General features: G+C 38.5%; 1 protein-coding gene and 1 pseudogene across 1 annotated transcript; both read right to left on the bottom strand.

Moving 5' to 3' along the window:
* Positions 1-14,015: 14,015 nt before the first annotated feature.
* Positions 14,016-17,147, bottom strand: LOC106746893 (annotated as a pseudogene).
* Positions 17,148-18,009: 862 nt separating this feature from the next.
* Positions 18,010-22,132, bottom strand: LOC106746890 (aminoacylase-1-like). Its single transcript, XM_014624024.1, has 5 exons — positions 21,923-22,132; positions 20,446-20,615; positions 19,438-19,944; positions 18,751-19,041; positions 18,010-18,630 (listed from the first exon to the last, which is right to left on the bottom strand). Exons 1-5 carry the CDS (start codon positions 22,020-22,022, stop codon positions 18,487-18,489), a joined length of 1,212 nt encoding a protein of 403 aa, XP_014479510.1. The 5' UTR covers positions 22,023-22,132; the 3' UTR covers positions 18,010-18,486.
* Between the last annotated feature and the right edge of the window lie 69 nt (positions 22,133-22,201).

The raw sequence follows: 22,201 nt of genomic DNA on the forward strand, positions 1-22,201 counted from the left end.
ATATGAAATTTACCCACATATATATAATTATATGTGTCCACGACAAAAAAATATTGTAGTTTACAAATTATATGCAAATACAATCGAAGTAAATGCTACTTGTGCTTCTGACAGCACACGATATTTAATCAAATGACATAACATCATTTTTTTCATATATGATCATACATGTATGGGCAAAATTCACACATGATCTTATATAATTATTTTTTCCGGGATATATAATTAGTATTAAATAATTATATATGGACAAACTTCATACATAATTTACTATAATTATGCATAGTTATGTATATTTATACGTAAAGATTACGTTATGATTACGTTATAATTATGTTTGAAATATTTTTCTTTGGGATTTCAGATAAATGTCATTCAGATAAATTATGTGGATTTAATTAAATAAACCCAATGTATTATTCACGCGAGAACATTGGAATAGTCACGATTGTGCGCTCAGAAACCGTATAATCTTACGCCATTGGCAGAGCATTTCGACGCATCATATATGTGTGTATATTATTCCCATGTCACGCGCAGGCACACGTACATAAACGTCATTGCTGTGGTTACCGACTGGCCAATCACGCGGCTCCTAGACCAATATCCTGAGGGACGTGCGTTAAGCGTTTGTATACCTACACGCACTTACACATATATCGTGTTGCACAGAAACCGACGTGTCTTCCCGCACCTCCCGTAGTGGTGAGCGAGTGTGCTATACGTTCACAAAAATTGCCCAACCACGCCCAAATTCTCATCCGCCATGGGCACATCCGCGTGTGCATATATGTATTCATGCACGTTTATATGCAATTTCGGCTCACATATATGCGCAACCGTCCTACGCTCGGTCTCACGTCACACAAGAGTTAGGTAGCGTTACTATGCGGGGGATGACTGCATATTGCTTCTATTCGAGTATCGTGAGAAAATCGCGGACGTGGCTGTGAAAAGGGGAAGAAAACGGTTCGGAAACCAGCGGTCGAGCCGTTACGGTATCAACGGTCGTTAATCTCTGGAATATCAAAAGATTAAGGAAATGACGAGGAAATAAATATAAATACTCACTTTTCGATCATTCCCTCGGCATTTTAACGTCACTTCCTTGCTTGCGAGGGAAATGTGTGAAATCAGTCTGCTTTTATATTTTTTAAACGTGCTGAACTTAAACATAAAATTATTCAAAGTCCGGGGAACTTTGTGAAAATAGAATTTTTCTATAAGAAAGTCTTGTTTTGCAGCAAACATTTTCTAATGAACCTATTGATAACTATGAAGTCTTTCTTTGTTGATGTTTTTGAAAGAAGGAAGAGGGAAAAATGCTACAACTGCGTTCTTCTTTCTTCTTGTTCTCGAAATTAAATTTTTGTCGAATCATTCTGAACAAAAAAGTCCTGTATCATTTTGCAACACACATTTTGCAACCACACACAACACAAAAGAGGTGTAAATCCAACAACCTCCACGTGGTACACCTTAGGTAATGCCGACGGTATTGTAACTTTCGAGCCTTATAAGTAAGAAAAGTGCTTAGTGAAAAAAATACTTCATTACAGTGTTTTAAAAAGCTCTCGGATAAATAACAAAAATATACAATGAAAAACGGAGATTTCCATTTAAGAAATTGATCTTCATGTAATCTTTAAACGACTATCCAAGATCAAACCTTCTTACGTCCCAATCGAAGTCACAAAACTTGTGTACGAAACATTTTTCTCCAAAATGCTTCATTTCCGAGATATAAATTTGTAAGATTTGTTAATTGATTCATCTTTTATACATATATATGTGTTCTTGCATAATTAATATTTTAATCGTAGATAAAATTTCTACCGTCCAATGAGAAAACCTATGAAATAATGAGAAGCTGTCGTAAGGAAATATCGATTGTGCTCAGTATTCTATAGAAAAAAAGAATACTAGTGTCGAATGCTGTAATGAAATATAATAGACATCGAATAGCTCAGTTTCCCATCTTAAAAAATAGCACGATATTCGCGTTTTGCAACTCACCGAAGTTAAAAAATCTAGGATATTCGTCTGAGAATTCGATGACTCCCAATCCTCTTACGTCCGGACCCGGTCACAAAAAAAAACTTCTGCTCGCCGTCAGTGCATTGCAATGCGCTTGAGGATGACCAAAAATATGTGCTTAGATTACTCTTATCGCGGGAGTCTCTGAAAACGAAGGAAAAAGACACGATAAGCCGAAGGGCATAACGACGCCGAGAAATCGCTTCATATGTTTGTGCGCCATGTGTGCACGCGTGTGTGTATGCGCGATGTGGACTCCGATGACGAATTTTGTAAGGGGATCGAGAGAATGAGAGGAGGAATGTGGCGACGGCAAGGTGAATCTTTGTCCCGTTGCGCCATCGGAAATTTCTATATTTGAAAGTGGCAACAGCAGATGCACACCATCGCTGTGCCAACAATTGGTGCATAAGCAAGGCGGTTTGATCGCTATAGGGTACACCTTTTATCGTCTGATCGCGATGCGCGATGACGTTCACAGGAATCATGTGTTGCATATAACATACTCGTATAGTATTATTATTATTTGCGTATTTTTCCATTTGCAAAACACTTTCCCTTCGACACACGTCGAGGCGCCGTTCAATGAGAAAACCTATCATCTAAAAATTACTCAAAAATAAATTCTCTCGTTAGACTTTGGCTGCGTTGATCGAGTATATTCAAAGAAACGGTGTCCAAACTGTCCTGCAAAGGGGTTTACACTCGTTGTCGGTTTGAACACATTTTCCGTTAATGTAATTCAGGAAATTCAGTTGATATCTACAATAGAAGAATTTATATTTGAAAACAATTTGCAGAAGATATAAAGCATTCCACAATATCCCGTCGCGAAGAATGGCGGCTACTAATTACAAAATGCATTTTCGGTTGCAACAAGAGGAGAGTTGCTTGAGTCTTTGGCGACTGAAACAGAATGTCCTTTAGAATTAAGCGATAAGAAAGTTGACCAATCAGTATAATTATCGCACATCGGCTATATTCCGAATTCGCGAAAAAACATGTTCAAACGTATTGAAGTACCGGGTATACATACCAGTTATACCACGATGTTTCCATGATCTTTCATTTTGCCGATTTAAAGTTGATTACCTTATTTTTAGCACCACAAAATTTGACACAAGTTCTATTTGCACTTGGAATAGTTCTATAGTTTCTAATAAGTTATGAAGAGCCATCTGGTAACCTCCAAAAAAATAATTTAAACTACTTCATCTTATAGTTCTAGAAGAATCCTATAGTTTCTGACGTGTTTTATTGAAGCCGTAAACTATTTTTAAATAACCTTTACGCACATACAAGAATAAAAATGATGAAATACCAATAAATATGAAATAGTTCCAACACTTGCGATAGATTTCATCGAGAGTCTTGAACTATTTTCAAATCACTTTTCAATCCAGTACCGCGTATATAAAGTGTTGGCAGTTTCAGCTCACGTATTGATATTTATCTATAGTTCTAACACCTATGATAGATTTTATCGAAAGTTGCGGCCTTTAACTATCTTCAAATTATTTTCGAATCGTCGAAGAATTACGTAAAATGTGATTCACAAAAAGCGTTCTTGTACCCGAGACTAATGTTTTATCCGATCGGGAAAAACCCAGCTGGTTATTCGAAACAGCGATTCGAGTCTCGATGATCAGCGAGTGCATAAACGAGGCAGTGATAAGTCGGAGGGAAAAGTATTATCGCAACCATGATAGTGATATAGGAGCCGGACCAACTATGTGAACAAACAATCGGTGCCCGATGTTGTTCACTATCAGACTTCCTGAACATTGCCTGACAGCTTCTACAATTGCGCGTATCTCTCGATGACGCGACAACGATGGCATAACGACAACGAAACGGTGGTTCACGTAATGCCATTTGTTTGATTCAACTGTGTACATATAACATTACATAGGGCATTCTTTAAACCCGTCCCTCACTTTGTGCTTTTATTTTTTTTATAATTCAGCGACAGAGTTCGGAAATCTCGTGAAGATGTTGTACGTCAATTTGCGAAAGTTTAATGAAGACATTTATATGAGTATAATATAACTGTGCCACTATAATTTCAAAGCGAAACAAACCCGCGGTATTTCGGGGAATAATTATATTATTATTATTTTATTTTATCATTATTAATAAGAACTATCCCAGTTCAAAAAAATCAGATTTTCTTAATTAATACAAAAGTCGCCCGTCTCCCAAAATAAGAGAGAGAGAGAGAGAGAGAGAGAGAGAGAGAGAGAAAGAAATTGTTTATCTCTGACCAATATTCCGAAAAGAAGGATCCCTTCATCCTACCACCTCTTCGTTACGGTAAGAGTGGTAGGATGAAAAAGGGAAAACAGGTTCGTCGTAAGCCTGTGAGAGGAGCTGCTTGCATCGCGCAGTTGGCTTTCAAAATTCTCTTTCTTTCTCTCTCTCTCTTATTCTCTCATATTACGTGACAGAGATCGTGACGTCTTTTCGAGTCTCTCAGCACTTGTATAGCCCATCTTACATGCATAATCCGCGTACACACACACACACACACACGTGCTCACGTGTGAGTGGTGCACGCGCGCGCCATACGCACACATGTGTTGCATACGTACATATGTGCTACGCAACACGATACCGAACCACGCACGTTAACAGCATGGCCTCGCCCTTCGCGCCCGTTGTGTTGCAAGGCCATTGACCGCGGACTCCCGATCGATGATCAGCTACCTGCTGATACATTGTCGCTAGTATAATGGAAGAAAGTATCCTTTGGTTGGTGAACCTGACACCCTTGGCATACGTTGCTACCCTTCGAGCGTCAAGTGCAATTATTCCTTGCAATTGAAAGAACACCTTGACGTTCTTCCTCTGTCATTCTCTTCCTCTTTCCCTCACCATTTTCTATCGCTCCCCTCCCCCTCCCTCTTTCTCACCCTCTCTTTCTTTCATGCACCTCAACTAAATTCGTTCTAGCTTTCGGCGGCTTTCAATGCTGACTATAACCATTGACCGTAATACCCTATTTATCGGTCGGCTGTTTAACAGGTGTTATGCAGGCCGACCTCACGTTGCGCAAAATGCGAAACGGTCAAGAAGCAGTTTTGAATAAAACGTAGAATGTCCTTGCGTAAAAATCTAGAGAAGTTACAATGCCGAAAAGTGTCGCGACAAAATTCCTGTAATATCGGAGAATATTACATTAAAATAAGTATGTGTATAATTATAATTCAATTAATTCAATTATATATATATATATATATATATATATATATATATTTATTTATTTATTTATTTATTTATTTATTTATTTATATTTATATTTATATATTTATTTACACATTTATATATTTATAATTTAATATAATTCGATCAATTGAATGTAATATAATTGAATTATAATTCAATATGTAATTTCAACATATGTATATAGCATATATATACATAGCCTATTTGTCCATCATATCTCACGTTATCTATTTTAAGTAGAGACCCGGAAGTATACAAAATACTCAATATCGAAGAGAAACTCGAATGTCCGTTGAGGTATACCACACGATATGATAACGATAAGTACGATATTACGATAAACGTATATCTGCGAAGAAAGAACCATTGTTAGCAGTTCAATCGCTCATAATTTGGACGTATCTTGATATCAACGTGCGAACATATAGTGTAATATAATAATTTTTTAACTTATGTTACATAACTATATTGATTAATTAACGTTTTGGCGGTTGAAAAGATTATGACGAAATTTCGAGTTAAGAAAATTCTCCAAATTTTGTATGTTCTACAATTCTTTTGAGATGAATCTTGTTCTCTTAACGTAGAAGTTATTAATTCATAAATTTAAGTCGGTAGCAAAAGCGTCCATGCAAAATGGACACACGAAACATTATAATCTCATGTACACTTTTCATATTACGTGTACGCTTCCTGTCACGAGCGATGGACGAAAGGTCGTAACTAAAAATTTCATGACGGCAGCTCAAGTTCACGCTCGCATCGCGTTGACTTCCGCCGATCATCATCCGGTCACGAAGGATAATATAATCATAGTATAACCTACCGTTAAATTCACCGAAACTGCTGTTTCTTTGTAGCGCGTGTGTAAATGAATTTAAGAACGCATACGTATGTGATGACTCGAAAGAAATACAAACGATTTCTTGCTAAAGTCACACACAGGAAGAAATAAATCATCAATTTTAATATTTTTCGTATGTCTCAGAAAGTCTATTTTAAATTTGGTGTTAAAATAATATATTCGTCCATGTGTTACTTCTTAACACATTGAACGTTAGTTATTTGACACAAACATATTTTACTTTACATATATATATTATTTTAACTTAAAGTATGATATTGGAATAACAAGAGGGATAGTTAAAAAATACGTGGAAAAGTAGTTAAAATAATTTGTAAAAAATTTTGTTGGAACATATCTGTCCGTATAATGTGAGTAAATTAAGTATTACATTTATTAACATTTATTTTATGTTTTAATGTAACATTACATTTTAACATTTTAATTCATGAAGAACACATTTTTTCTTATGTTATAGATTGTCTCGACATATCCTCAATCGACTGCGCTACGCAGCGCTACTTACATTTTTCATGTTATATTAAGACATGAATGAAATTACTTTAACTTAAATTATTCGTAATAGAAACATTTAGTTTTAGTTAATCTGATTATTTCATATATCGAAATTTATGACCTTATTTGAAGACTCACTTTAACAATTATGTTAATGTTAAAATAACTCAAAATAATGTTTCATTTTTAAATGACACGCAAAAACATCAACTTACTAAATTGATATAAATTTAATACATGCAAACGTCACGAAAATAATAACGATGATATAAGCTGTGTATTAATTTGATACTGAGATTTTGCTCAAAAGTCGATAACACAAGAAAACATTTTTTAACATTTGGACGAAAGATTTTTTACTGTGTAATGTCGCATAATGGCTGATGCTTCGAGAAATCTATATTTAACATTTAAATATTACACATATATTATTTTAACAGCTGAAGAATCGTTCCCTTGTCGCTCATGTAATTAGTTGGCGACAGGATGACAAAGAATAGAATGATATTTCGCGTAAATCAGAGAGAGAGTGTCGTATTTTGCGTTGTAATTAGCGCTTTTCTTCTCGGGAACGACCCGATGTCGGTACTTCAAGAACGGATTGAGAGCGATACTCATCGGGGATGAGTCTTTGGGAAAGTCGACCGACCGTTGAGGTAAAAAAAAAAGCATTTACCGTTTGCCTGATGCTGATATTCTCAGGTGGATCCCTTGGGTACCACCTATAATTTGGATGACATGGAACAGCAGGTATAAGCAGCTGTATCAAAAGTGTGAATGTGTGTGCACGCCGGGAGATTAGAAATAGCGTTTCGTAAAAATATAGAAATAGCATTCGACTATTAAATTTTCGTAGATTTCGTAGATTTCGGTGCCTCGAGCCTAGAAAATATTTTCCGAGAGTCTCTGTAGAAAAGTCCTCGTTGGTCTTCGTTGACGACTTCCTTATTTAAATGACATTAGCGAGGCAGATATAGCAGCAATTATAAAATAAATTAGATCGTTCCATCGTCGTTATATGTACAATTGTGTTAATAATGACACAATGATAATATGCAATTCGGTTCGATCGCGAATTATCGGCAGAATTTCATGTTCATAATTGAACTTATTCGTGGCGGTTACTTTTATATTCGTGAGACTTCTTCGTAAATTTATTTCATCGTAGATAAATTCGAGTTTCTCGCATTATTAATGAGAAGCAACATCGCCGAGCGGCGTCGACTACGACCGGCCCTGGCCAGCCGCATAATTTTAGGTCGGCAAGTTTTTTTGTATGACTTTAAAAATCAGTGAAGCACCGTGCACGCACACTGGGCGCGCCAGGCAACGCAACCAGTTCGCCCTGGTCGCAATAAAAAATAAGCGACGTACCCCACATATAGGGCGTGGGTTTATCTGTATTAGGCGAGTGTTAGTGGGTCGGCAACCCGCAAACCGGTTTGGACATGTGGAATGCAAGCAACGTTGCCACGTGTATCGCGTGATTTCCTAAAACTGCATCTATACGAAAGAAGCAGCGGTTGGCTGTGCACAGCCACGCACGCACGCACGCACTCACGCGTGCACACGTATGGTGGCACTCTCATATGTGATTTTCCGACCTACTCGTTCGTCGTTCGCGGCGTTGCTGCCGCGCTCTTCCTCCTCGCCTGACGCGTTTCGTTCGTTCAGCTTCCGAAAAAATTCTCCCGCGTTGCGCCTCCAAAGCGAATATATATTCCGTTGTGACTGTCCAAAGATATCATTCATTCTAACTACATGTATGATTTTATTTCCGAATAATTGTATATTTGCACCCGATCCCCTCCATCTGCGTATTATTACTATACTATACGTGATACTATATTTCTTTGTGCATAGGATACATGTTTAACAATCAGCGCATATAGAAAAGCGTAATTTTTTCCAACTGGATTTTTTACGAGACGGCACATAGCATTGAAAAGAAGAGAAAACGCGTGTCAGTAATGCAAAACTTCCCTTTCCCTATGCAAGAATGTAAATTTGCGGGAGGCGTACGCCATTTCAGCACGACCTTGTAACACATTCGCAAAAGAGGAATCTAATAAGAAGAAAGAACTGAGCGTGCTCGCAATTAAGAAGATAAAACTGGTTTCTATTTGCGGGCCTTTGGCCTACTCGACAACCCCGTGGTCGATGCACTGGCATATTCTCGTTCGACGACTTTTTCAGCCAAGGCAACGCGGAACAACGTCGGACGGAGCAACGTCCTCAACCGGGGGCTTCACATTTCGTGCACGCTGTGCGTGCAGTGACCCGAAAGCTAAGGAATCGCGAGGAGATTCAACGTCCAACTTTCCATTAATTCTTCCAAACGATGGAAAATAAAATATGTCGGATGTTCAAATAAGAAGAGAGCACGTTGCGAAAATGATCTCTCATCGAGAAGCGAGTAAACATTTAAAAAACGCCCGAAGTAGCTTGATTTTTGCGGTAAAAATTATTGAGTCTGCGGTGGATGATCAAACCAAGCTAAAGGTCGGAAACAGACGCTGATAGCCTCGATTGCCTTCGATAGTGATCTAAAATCAAACATCGTTGATGGCGATGCGTTTTCATAACAGGTGCCGCGTTGTAAGATAGCGCGCAGGAAATGCTATCCGGTCCAAGGACACGTAAAAACCCTTCCGTCGCATTCAAACCGTGGGGATAAAAAGGAAAGGAGAATCAAGGAAAGATGGTTGGTAGGGTTCATCCAACGGATGGTGATGATGATGATGACGATCTGGCGTGTAGATGCGTAAATTGTGCAGCGCCGCTACTCGTTCGCTCGCTTGCTGCGCGTTGAAATCGCTTACCCTCGTGTACATATTATGCGTATACATATGTGCGCGAGTGCCGTGCGTGCGGTGCGGATGAGCACGGGTGTGCCTGGGTTATACAGGGTGTCCACGGCGTATCACGCTTATCACAATACGTTCGCGTGAAAAAAGGGATATTAATTCGAATCTTCTGTGTTTGATTCGGTTTAATTTGGGATCTTTAAGTTCACTCACATCGGGTTTGAAATTTTTAAACACGTCGCGATTCCTTTTGATTATTGTCTGGGGAAAAAAACGAGGAGAAGAAAATGCGTGTTACGTCAAAAAAATGTATGACATTCACAATGAAAGTATGGACTATACATAGTAACATGGCAGAAAATCTCTTCGTTCAAGAACGATCTTTGAAGTGCGCGGGATACTTTCAATTGGTTACGAAAATACACGAAAGCATCACACGACTGTCCGGCGATTCGGTGAAACCATCTCCAGAGAGACGATGCGTACGTACATTTATCATGAATTACTCTCATTACTTACTTTATTTAATCATCGTAAAAACGAGACACCCTGTAGTTGAGTGAACGGTGCCGCGAACTGCACTCCCGAGGCCGGTTTAAAGTTTCCACACAATCCCTCGTTGCCTGGATCCGTGTTGGAATCGGGGTCCTACGTCCCACTCACCGTGCTGTACACGCTGCCCAGAGCTGTACATCCTGATTTTTCTGTAACCAGAGATGCGATACCATATTAATTCAATCGCATCTCGATATTTACCGGCTGTATTTCTTTCGTTTTTTTGTCGTAATATCGTGACAATATATGTACGTTGCAATAAAATTTCTCGAATAGTCATTTCATGTACCACGATTATTCGTAACAAATGAATGATAAAAAAGAGAAGGAAATAACAAATAATAATACTTTATAATGTAAGAAAATATTCCATTCTCTTTCAATTACCACGTGTTGTTTGTATTGCTGCAATTTAATTCAAAAGATTTATTTCGTATCTTTTCCTTTCGAGACATAATACGATAAGAGAATTGAATACTGAAATATAAGAATTTTATATCGGTATAGCATAATATTATTAAGCATCATACTGAAATGCATATTTTTTTAGAAATGGTACTTTATCCCAGATGGTACATGATATCACTCACATATACTATTCTTATACTGAATGAATTGTAAGCAATATACTGAGGTTATCCCTACATATCTCTTACAGCGCTCCTTACAGAAATTTATTACTGCTAAATGAGTACTGCCAGTGATTAATTATTTATTTTGAATATTTGAAACACTATTATTAACAATTCGTAATGATTAAATTATAGAGCTCACAATATTTCAGTGCTTAGAGTCGCAGTGATTAAATACTACCTTATCATTAATTTGAGTATTTAAATACTAATGCTTAGCATAGTAATGATGAAATATATTTGAAAATATATACAACTCAATTCTCGACCTTTTTAAAGAAAATATGCTGTTTATTTACAGGAAAACTAATAATTTTTCAATCTTCGAAATAATCTTTGTTACTTTCTATACATTTCTGCCATCGGTAAATGTTTGGAAGTACTACTCCATCGAAAACTGCTTCTCTTTTTGTCGTAATCAACAAAATAAGTTACGATAAGGTATTTGTATAAGTTTTAAAGAGGGAGCACAAGGTTTTTTCGGGAAAAAATCGAAAACGCCAAAGTATATTGAAAATGGTAAAGATCAATTCTATAAAAGTTTCGCTACAAAATCCTTCATGTTTGTAAACACATCGGTTCTAAATATCAGCTGAATTCTCTATTTATTGCTCACTCAGTTGACTTCTAACGATGGAAGTGAATGATGAAAAATTGTCGTTGTTATTCTTCGACAAGCATTGCATTACATTTTCTCCTATAATATAACAACCATTGATTTTTTACGATGCCACAGTGCTATACTTACTAAAGTTGTGTACAATATTGCAACAAACATACAATATTAAATGAAAATTTAATATGAATGTGCCAAAAGTGAAAAAAGAAAAACGTGGGATGTAATAGATTTATTCTCGTTACAACTTCTGGCAATCGTGGCATATGGGAACGTGGTTCAATAATGTACATTTATCTCTAACTACATATTATTAATTTATTATTGTACAATATTTATTATTATCGCCATTGCACGAAAAATCTTTTTGAAGAGCGAATTCAACGTAGAACGACAAGCAATTACTGACTGGTCAAATTTTATAAGAGAAACGATGATCTATTGGTCAGAACGGTACTTCGACGATAATAAATGGGCCAGACATTATCATAGAAGTAGAAATTAAGCAAAGTTTGGCAAAAGAAAATACAATAGAGGGCGGATAATTGACGGTATATTTTTAATTGTTTTGAACGCAACAGCAAAAAATTCTTCGTTGAATCTATACAATGTCGAGACGTTAATACTCTTGAAGAAATCATACAATGTCGTATACGGAACAAGATCGATTATTATAAATGATTATTGGAAAAGATAAATATACCGAATAGAGGACCCAGCTCCTATGACTTTGACCTTGACACATATCATAGAAGTAACCATTTTAGGTAACCTTCAGAAGGTTCTATTCGTCGCTCGTTGTTTGTTAAAATAAAAGAAGTTTGAGTTGTTATCGACGCTTAAATCTTTCGCCTTACTAAATTCGTGAATCTATTTTTATTGAAATCACAGATCCTGAAAAAATGAGCAAGGGCCCCTTACGCAAGATTTGAGAATTGAGCTTGAAAATTATTTCGTCTGTATGAGTCTCGCCTCCTCATCGGCGTTCAAACTTGCCTCGGAGGACTTGAGATTCTCTAACTCTTGCAAATTTTCTTACTGCAAAAGAATTCCACATTGCAATTTCTTTTGCGATAAGAAAATTTGTAAAAGCTAGTAAAGCCCAAATCCTTCGAAGCAAGTTGATAACTGTTTGGCGATAAGGAGGCTCATGAAGACAGAATAGTTTCAAAATTCAGTTTCCAAATCTTGCGTAGGGGCCTTTACTAATTTTTTCAGAACCTATTATTTTAATATAAAATAGACTTATTAGTAAGGTGAAAAATCTGACAAACTTTGACAAGATGCAACCTTTAATAATGAATATACGCACATAAAAACATGTTATCTATTCTAAATAATTACTATTTCCCTCTATTTCGATATATTTTTCCTGGCCATTGTGAATGTGTCCATGATTCTTTTTTTCTTTTGCTCCGATCTCATGGTTAATATAAATGACAATGTAGACGTGTAAAGAAAGAAGTTCGATTGAAAATAAAATTTAAATTGTTAGGTAAAATGTCCCTTCTTTAAAATACATACAAATATCTTTTTATAACTTGTTTTGTTGATTACCATCAGAAAAACGCGGTTTTCGGTCGAGTAGTACTTCCAAACACTTACCCTGCCATCTTTCGGATAACTGGCGAGATCCGTTTCGGAAGAAAGATAATGGTTTCGAGTTGCTAAACTCGTCGATGCTTTTGCCGATCTCAGATATTTTCCCTCAATGTCGCTTCTCTATTCATCTAGAACTCTAGTCCTGCCCTTTTCTGTCTCAAATAGCGACCGGATTATCACATTCTTTTTGTATAAATCCGAAAAGGATTTGTTGTTAGACAGAACAGGGCACAACATGAAATACCAAGATTATAGAGAAACATTCATAGTTTTAACTTGAAACTAACCCCCGAACGCTTCTTCGTAAACAACCACTGAGGGAGAATTCACATCTTGACGGAAAAGCAGGAAGCAGAAAAGCAACAGCCAATTAGAACTCGCGCTGGTAGTCGACAGTTTCTGCTTTTACCTACTGCTTACAACCACCACGGCTTCAGAGCCTGAAGTCACAAAAGCATATCAAAGAGTTCGCGATGTTTCCGAATACAACTAGTGTCTAGTGGTGTGCACACAATGTTGATTCCCGAACGCAACTTTATTAAACGATAAATCGTAGTGATTTTGCCTTAGGGGATCTTTGGGAATCTCAATCCCCAATCCGATACGGGGGCTTAAGGTCCGAGTTCTACGTTGCCCAGGCAGCCGTGACACAGTTCAACTACATACAGTTGCGACAATAGCTGTCTGCTTCTTTGTGGTCATTGTTTACGTGACTGTCAGCCATGTTGTTGGGCGCTGAATTTGAACGACATCAGGAGACGTAGTGGAAACACAGTACTACTTATATTATTAAAGAACTTGAAGATTTATAGTATATACATCTTGAAGATGAAGATATTAATTTATTAATATTTTTTAGCAATTAATATATTTTTTTATAATTTATTATAAATGGACATAATCAAACTTTAAGATGTATATATTTTAATTAAAAAATGGAATTATAATAGAGCAGCATAATTGTGCGACACTTTTGCTATGTAAGATATATATCAAAGGTTCTAAAACGTATGTTCTTCGAACGTTCCCACTTTGTTTGAATATAACCAAACCAAGTGAACGTAAAGCGAACGTTTACGTGCTGTTTGGGTTTTACTATTCTTCGGAAATCGAAAGGAAGTTATTTCATTTTCTCTTCGTACACAAATATATATATATATATTTGTGTATATTTTCATATATAAATATATATTTTTATATATGGGGACATGTTCTATACATGATTATATATGAAACATTTTTTAACGAGTCTGCGGAAAATACTCCACAAAAAAAGAAACGACTGATTACGGTATCGAGAAAGTTCATGTTCAAACATTTGCGACAGCCTGTATTATTTCAATGTATATATCTATTCGTTTTAAAAATATCCTTTTGTTCAAATACTCGTTATCACTGTGAATACCTGTGACTTCTGTCTTGTTTATCGGCGAAAAGCCTAAAACGGGTATGCTCATCTGCGAAGCAAAACAATTTCAAATTTCACTATAAAAGCGAATGCGGTATGCTTATTGGCGGGTCTTTGAAATCAATGAAGGCAACGTGCCAGTATTAAGTTGATTTTTCCAGTTTAAAAAGCGTATTATGTTCGGTTTAGACAGTAGTCTGTGTTTATTGCATATATATTTGATTATTACTACTGAAATATATTGAACAACCACGCAGCGTGAAGTGAAATTCATCGAGATATTTAAGAAATTAAATGCGCAATATGCGCAAGAAAGGCAGCTCACCTGGCGTAAATAGCGAGCATCCGAGGCCGCGGGGTTAACAATCATTTGGAGCTTTGTATCGAGGTCATTGGCAGTTTTCTTGAAGGCCACCCAGAACGGATTGGTATCGTCAACTTTGGTGCCCTCGATCTTAGGATTCTTCTGATTGAATTTGTAAGTTAGGTCCGTACCGGCTTCCTCGCACCAGCGCTGGATAGTAGCCTCGAACTCTTCGTGATCAACGCTAGACGAATATCGAATATCGGTAGAGAATACTCTCGGTATAACGTTGTCCCCATCACCGCCCTGAAAGAGATTTGTTGAACTGCGCCTTCTTTATGGTTTCTACGTGCAATGGTTCGATAGTTTTTTTTGTACTTCTCGAGCAGTAAAAGCCGCTCTTATTAGCCCAAGCTTCCGAAAGACGTTCCTACTTTTTCTCTCTTTAGTCACGTCTTTTAGAAGTTTATGCTGTCTGGATTCGCACACACAAGCAGTGTTTTTGCTTTTAATTTTTTCGGCAGTTTGTTAATAAAAGTACAACAGAATCTGCTAGCAGAGTATGAAGACAGATTGGAAACCGAACGGAATCTATATATGTACCACTTAAATGAAGCGACAGATCCTCCTGTTCGGTTGTGTCAAGTCTTGCCGTATTCTGCCGGCAACATTTTACATATAGAAGCACGATATTATTTACACCAAGTCCCGTGAGATTGATAGACACCATGTCGCTGGAATCCTTTGCTCCCTCCTTCTCTCCGAAGCCCAGGAAACGATCGAACACGATCCGCATTTTTTCCGCGGCCGTGTTGCCCAGCGCAGTCGAGCCGCCTTCGCAAGTTATATTTACGTTCCACTTAGTCCTGCCAATGTAGAGCACGTCGAAGGCTAAATCGGGGAGCCCTTGTGCAACGCGAAGCCGACGTTTAGCGACTTGAAGTACGCGGTCTGCACGAATTCCTTCATCCCGAGTACTCCGCCGGTCTCCTCGTCCGGCACGAAGGAAACGTGCACGGTGCGCGAGAGACGCCGACCGTTCGGCTTGAGTCTGTGAATCGCTTCCACGTATTTTATTCCCACGGCCTTCGTGTCCTGGGCGCCGCGTGCGTAAATATTCGTCCATGTGCGCGCTGAACGGCGGAAACGTCCATTTGTGCTGGATCAATCAATCATTTAACCGGCTAATGTGGCGTGACGCAAGCCCTCGCAGGATTCTCAAGCAAATAAAAAGTGCGTTACCGCTTCGACCGAGACAACGTCCATGTGACTGTTCAAGAGAATCGCCCGGCTCCATTCCTGCCCATGTGACAATTACCACCGGCTTGTCAGGGTGAAGATAGTACACTTTAACTGGCAAGTTCAAGGTCTCGGCCATCGTTAATATAATACGCGACGCATTCTTCTAAAACAATCGAAGGAGCTGCTGAATACGATTGTTACGCGACCGTAATTTAATGTGCCGTATAATGGCGGAATGTTTCCAAGGTATTCAAAAAGACGCCTGAAAAAGTAAGACGAACTGTCTTTTAGAAGCTTGTGTCGATTGTAGAAACTTAGCCTCGCGGAGTGAATTTTCTTCCTTTTTAGAATCTTTTAAAATATCTTTAAAAATATATACCACCCGCCAAGAGTTTCCAGACACACCTGTGTCGCTCACAATTGATCGGGCTACATTCAATTTCTGCGTTATGTAACGCACTGAACATCTGTTATTTGATATATAGCCACTAATGTACGGCGTGTGTTTCATGATCTAAATTTGATCCGATTTTAAGACAATTTATGCTAATAATCTTTAGATACTGTTCTATCCGAAGTGTAAAAACTGGCTTGAAATTGTAAATGGGCTTTTATTACTACAGTATTCGCCAATGAATATAAATCAATAACATATTAGACTCGTGATACTAATAATTAAATGGAATCTACTGGAGGCACCAGTGTGTTCGCTTACCATATTTAGCGTTCGGATGCACCGACGGTATCCGCAGATACTCGCATAAGATTCTCACAGCCCTTTCGTCCGGATCCTCGTTGCAAGCTTCGCATTTCAAAGTTTTATCCTTCATAATGATCGCGCTTAGTTGTTCTATGGTCTCTCCTCAAATTGTACACAGTCGGGACAACACATGAATGTTCGACTAAGACTCGCCCGTGTCGAATGACGGGTCTTTGTTATCTTTTAACAGGTGTTTAAGGTGTGTATTGTAGGAATGAAGTAGGATCGAAGTAATACAATTATTGAAGGATAGTGAAATAAGAGTAGAGATCACTCACGATTCTGGCAGTTCAACTGTACTGGATAGCATAGATATACAGAACGTTATTGATTGATTAATATAAGACAGTATATCAGAATTAAACGCAATTATATTTAAGTTTGAATCTGCACCTGAAAGCAATTTTATGTATAAGTCACAGATGACACCGGTCTACTATGCTTTTGAGGTCCCGGCAGAGCCAGAAAATTTTTCATACGCTCCTCCTCTTCGGGCAAACCCCAAGAATATTCGTGTCAAAAAAACCTCTCTCCAAGATTTTGCTGTTCGGAACCGGCATTTAACGCACTCGAGGGCTCCGGAGCGGAGCCATTTAAAATTTGTCTTCAAACTCTTCAAACTCAAATGCAAATAGTAAGAGCGGAATATCCTATACACAAGAGTTTTTACGATTTGTCTTTGTCCTTATGTTACGAACTGAAAGTTATTTGCGTTGTCTCCATAGCGAAGCCCTCGAGTTTGAAGACAAATTTTAAATGGCTCCGCTCCGGAGCCCTCGAGTGCAAAGGGTTTAACTGTAGGTCTCATATGCATGTGTATAATCTGCGTGCGCACCACATGCATATGTGTGAGAGAGAGGTAGGCCAACTGGTGCGCCATTAAATTGGTCACAGATAGCAAAATGTTATCGCATCTTAGATTTTATCCGTGTGATTTAATTTGCAAAAGTTGAGATCCAGTGAGCAGCTTAAGTCGGTTTTGATTTACGAAATCATATATTATTTCTATATTATTATATCATTATTATAATTATACTATTTGTCTTACGTGTAACTATTCTCTTTTATTAGCTTCTGTCTGTAAATATGCGGTATCTTTCGTTGAGTCTGCTGCATAGTTATCAAATGATTTCATTTGTCTAATACGACCGACTGGAAGTTCTATCAGGTTCTTTATAATGATTCGCAAGACAATTTTGTAATTCTGAGTCGTAACGCTCTTACTTAGAATTTATTGTACTAGTTTTTCAATTTACTCCCCTCTGGAAATTAACGGACACGTCACGCAATAAGATTTTTGTGTTCTTCCCTTTTGATAGGTAAAAATATAGGTTGTCTAAAAATACGGATTATCTATCTAAGGGGGCACATAAATCCTTTTGTGCATATTTCGAAAGCACATAAATAAATCGGCGGACATTTTGAATATAAAACTTACTATAATATAATAGATAGTGCACATAATTTCTTAGTAATATTATATTTGTATTCTTGTTACCATTTCAAACTTTACATTATTTTAGAACCGCGTGAGACGCTTCGATTTATATTTAGCATACGACAACGTGAGGAATCCGTACATTTCTTTCATCCCTTGTACGACATTCTTCGCTCGAATTATGACCTAGACAGCTGACTGTGCGTGCTTTTTCATATTATCTCCTTCGAGAATATAATTTCATTTCAAGATAACAACGAATTCCAAAATATTAATTTTTAACAGTGATAAAATCATAAATTGCATAACATTGGTATATAAATGCAATAGACGTTTTAACATGACGCGCTATAACGCATATGTGCATATAATTATCAGTTTTTCAGCAACTTCAAGCGTATATCACTGATATACCACTGATGATCTCTCTTTTTTTCTCTGTAACTAGCTGTCGGACTAACTAACACTTTCGGAATATTGGAGTATTAATACATATGCTCTTAAACATTCGCGACAGCCGGTATTAATTTGGTATATATCTCTATTCCATTCAGGAAAATATCCTTGTTGAGATATTCGTCATGATTATGAAGAAGAATCTCGGTTTTATTCATCGGCGAGAAGCATATAGCTGGAATGCCCACCTGCCGAATAAAAATGAAATGAAAGTGACACGTAGAATGTGTGTTGAACGTATTTGCAAGCCATCGTTTAAATGTCGAATATCAAGTTTTAATACAAAAAGCAGTCCGATTTTCACTCACCGAGCGCACGTAGCGACTGTCTGTGCCTCCCGGGAAGATACCGATCTCTAGTTCGACACCCTGTTCGTCGCAGCTCTTTTTAAAGGCGATCCAGAAAGGATTGGAATCGTCGAGCTTCGTGTTCTCGACTTTGGGATTTTTCTCTTCGAAGGTGTACGTTACATCCGGTCCGGCCTCCTCGCACCAGCGTTTAATGGTAGCCTCGAATTCTTCGTGATCGACAGTGGTCGCTATACGAATGTCGAACATAGCCGTGATCTCCTTGGGTATCACGTTGGTCTGTACACCACCCTGAAAGAGAAGCATTCAGCGAGTTAGAAAACTGCGACATTGACAAATGTACGAATGAAAAGTCAACCGATAAAGATTGAAAGTCGAGAAAAACATGGAATATCGGGACATGATTGCAACACAGGGAATAAGTGGGAAGTGGAAGATGATAAACCGGTTCAACGTACTATCAGAGAAACGGTGGCGATGAAGAGATACTTACTGCGTAACTCTCAATGGGACAGACATGTAAACCGAGAACAGCTGTTTAAAACCACCCCTTCCTTACGGATTGTATGTTTACATACAACATTGTTGTACGTAAACAAGAATGCTATTTGTGAAGTTTTACCGATCATAATTTGTTCTTATCATATCGATCGACCGCTCTACAATTAGCGTTGTAGATTCACTCACACTGATTTTCGTGAGATTCACGGACGTCACGTCGCCGAGCTTGTATTTCGTGGGGTCCGCTAGCTTCGCCTTCTCGGTCAACCTAAGCTCATTGAAGCGATTGATGATGGTCGTCAATTTCTCCGCGGCCGTGTTGTCCAACATGATCGAGCCGTGGCCAGTGTTGCCGGCGCAGTGTACCTCCACGTGCCAGATCGATCTCTCGCCGTAGAACATGTAGAAGTGTTCCTGCGGACAAGCCACTCCCTCGTCCAAGGCGAAGCCGACGTTCAGGGACTTGAAGTCCTCGGTGTGCACGAAATCTTTCATACCGAGAAGACCGCCAATCTCCTCGTCCGGCACGAAAGATATGTGGATGGTTCGCGAGAAGCGTTGCCCGCTCAGCTTCAGTCTGCGAATTGCTTCGAGGTATTGGGTACCCACGCACTTCATATCCTGGCTGCCGCGAGCGTAAATGTTGCCCTTCTCGTCTATGTGAGCGCTGAACGGCGGATAGGTCCAGCATTCCTATGTCAAAAAGAAAAAAAACATTAAATGATACCGGCTCTGATTTCCGGCCACTAAGAACCAAAGCACGGATATCCTAGTGTTATTTGAATATAATTAATATCAATATTATTGTGAGAAGATACACGTTTAATCGTGTACTAAACATATCTTCTTTCGGTGCGCGGAGAATCAGCCTTTCACGTTAAACCGCTCAATTTACTTCCGGGTTAACATTTTTAGATAGTCAAACCCCGTTAACGCGACTTCTATTTTAATTCCTATTGTAGAAATTGCGTTGCGAAAAGTACTGCCTCCGTTAGATCTCTCCGGGCAAAATGTCAATTCGGTCACCGAAGCGATTAAGCAAGTATTTTCCGCAATTTATCCAAAGTTTACAAGTCGTAAGAAAGGATATAAGAAAGTATATTCTGCGGCCCATTTCTTGCATCAATTAATCAATTGCCCCCCGACACGTTCCATACGATCGCGGTGTCCTTGATGAGAAGAATGCGCACTCACTTCGAAAACTGGCACAACATCCATGTGACTGTTCAACAGAATCGACGGCTTTGTTGGGTCCGTTCCTACCCACGTGAGAACCACGATAGGTTTTTTGGGATGTACATGATAAATCTTGATCGGTAAGTCGAGGGACTTGGCCTGCTTCTGTAAAAACGCCACGCAGTCATCTGAAACGAAAATGCGAGAAATAAATGTGCGTGAATTCGACGATTGAACGAGTCGAAAATTCCACCAAAGTTTCTTTACTCAGTATAGTATTACCTATCAGTATGTACTATCTATCTACCATATAGCTAGCACAAGTAATAGTTTATCAATATATATTGTAGGCGAACAGCAAAAAACTTCATTAATTTGGAGCATCCAACTAAATCAAATACAGATCTGAATAGAAGAATGCTTTCATATCAATGATATTTCTGTTATCAGATAACGAGATGACAAACAAAGATAATGTTCACAAGCCAGAGATACGTAAAGTTAATTACAGGACCGTTTTGAGTAACTCTGCAGCTGTATTTTTCCCAACGGAGTCTCGTCTTAGGCGCCTCGTTATCGAGCTGTTCGCGGATATTCGACGATGCTCAATGAGCCGGGCAATCTTCTCAATTAACGCGGAAACGCGTCGTTGAGCGCGATTCGTGCGCGAACAACCGCAGCGATTTTACTTCTCTTCCGCGCGATCCGCTTTCTTTCTCACAATCGCGTATCGAGATGTTTATCCCAATAAAAATTGAGCGTATCATCGGCTTAATAACTCAACTATATATTTTCACACGTCGAAACACGTACGAAGTTCCAAGACGGTTTGCATTATTCTGATACAGTCAATCATGATGCTAAAATATTCATATCTCAAAAAGGTTGAATTTCCGGCCTACTAATGTTTTTTTTTTTTTACTCAGTTTAGTATGTACTATCTACCATATAAATATTGAGTGGTTTTTTTAAACACTCCGAGATCAATTAGCGATAAGTAACAGCCACTATCACTACGCAGTTGTAAGTGAACAGCAAAAAAAAACGCCTTTACTTCATACAATGGTCCGATGAAATGATTCGTTTTCGAAAAGCAAATTCTTTGTTCAACCGTTGGTTGCGCGTTCCCAAATTGCATAAAAGACCATTTGTTCAAACCATTTTGAACATCGTATATGTATCGGATGAATCCTTATACTTTGTCTCAATATTAGTGTTTCAAACTCGCTCGTTCATCTAAGCTTGTAAACTCGCGCGTACACCGAGCGATTGCGGGTCTGTACAATAATACAAAAAGTTCCGCGACAAAAATAATCTCCAAGATAAATCAAAAATAAAAAATTATAAAATAAAACGAAACAATTCGCGTCGCGCGCGCGCAAATTGTGATCTATATTTCACGCGCGATCCGTTTCTTCACGCATGTGTTCTTCTACGCGCTGCAGTAAAAGTCCGAAAATAGAATCTAGTGAAATTTCGCGGACTTTCGCCTCACCGTAATTAATGTCCGGCTGCATCGACGGTATCTGCAGGTACTCGCAGAAGTTTTCTACGGCCGTCGCGTCCAGCTGTAATTTCGTAGGTGGAGAAGACATGGTCACGTTGATCTTCGGTACCTGTGCGTTTTTTCCTGTTGTAACTCGTTCGCTCTCGACAGACCCCGAGCAAACTCGTCGACCGTGCTTTCAGCAAACGTCGCGCCGAATGATGCACGGTACCGCCACGATGGTATCGCCGGCGCAGCGCTTTCCGAGCGCATGCGCATTACGAGCAG

The sequence above is a fragment of the Dinoponera quadriceps genome, unplaced genomic scaffold (genome assembly GCF_001313825.1).
Source record: "Dinoponera quadriceps isolate SergipeBrazil2010 unplaced genomic scaffold, ASM131382v1 scaffold1852, whole genome shotgun sequence".
In the NCBI taxonomy this organism is placed as follows: Eukaryota; Metazoa; Arthropoda; class Insecta; order Hymenoptera; family Formicidae; genus Dinoponera; species Dinoponera quadriceps.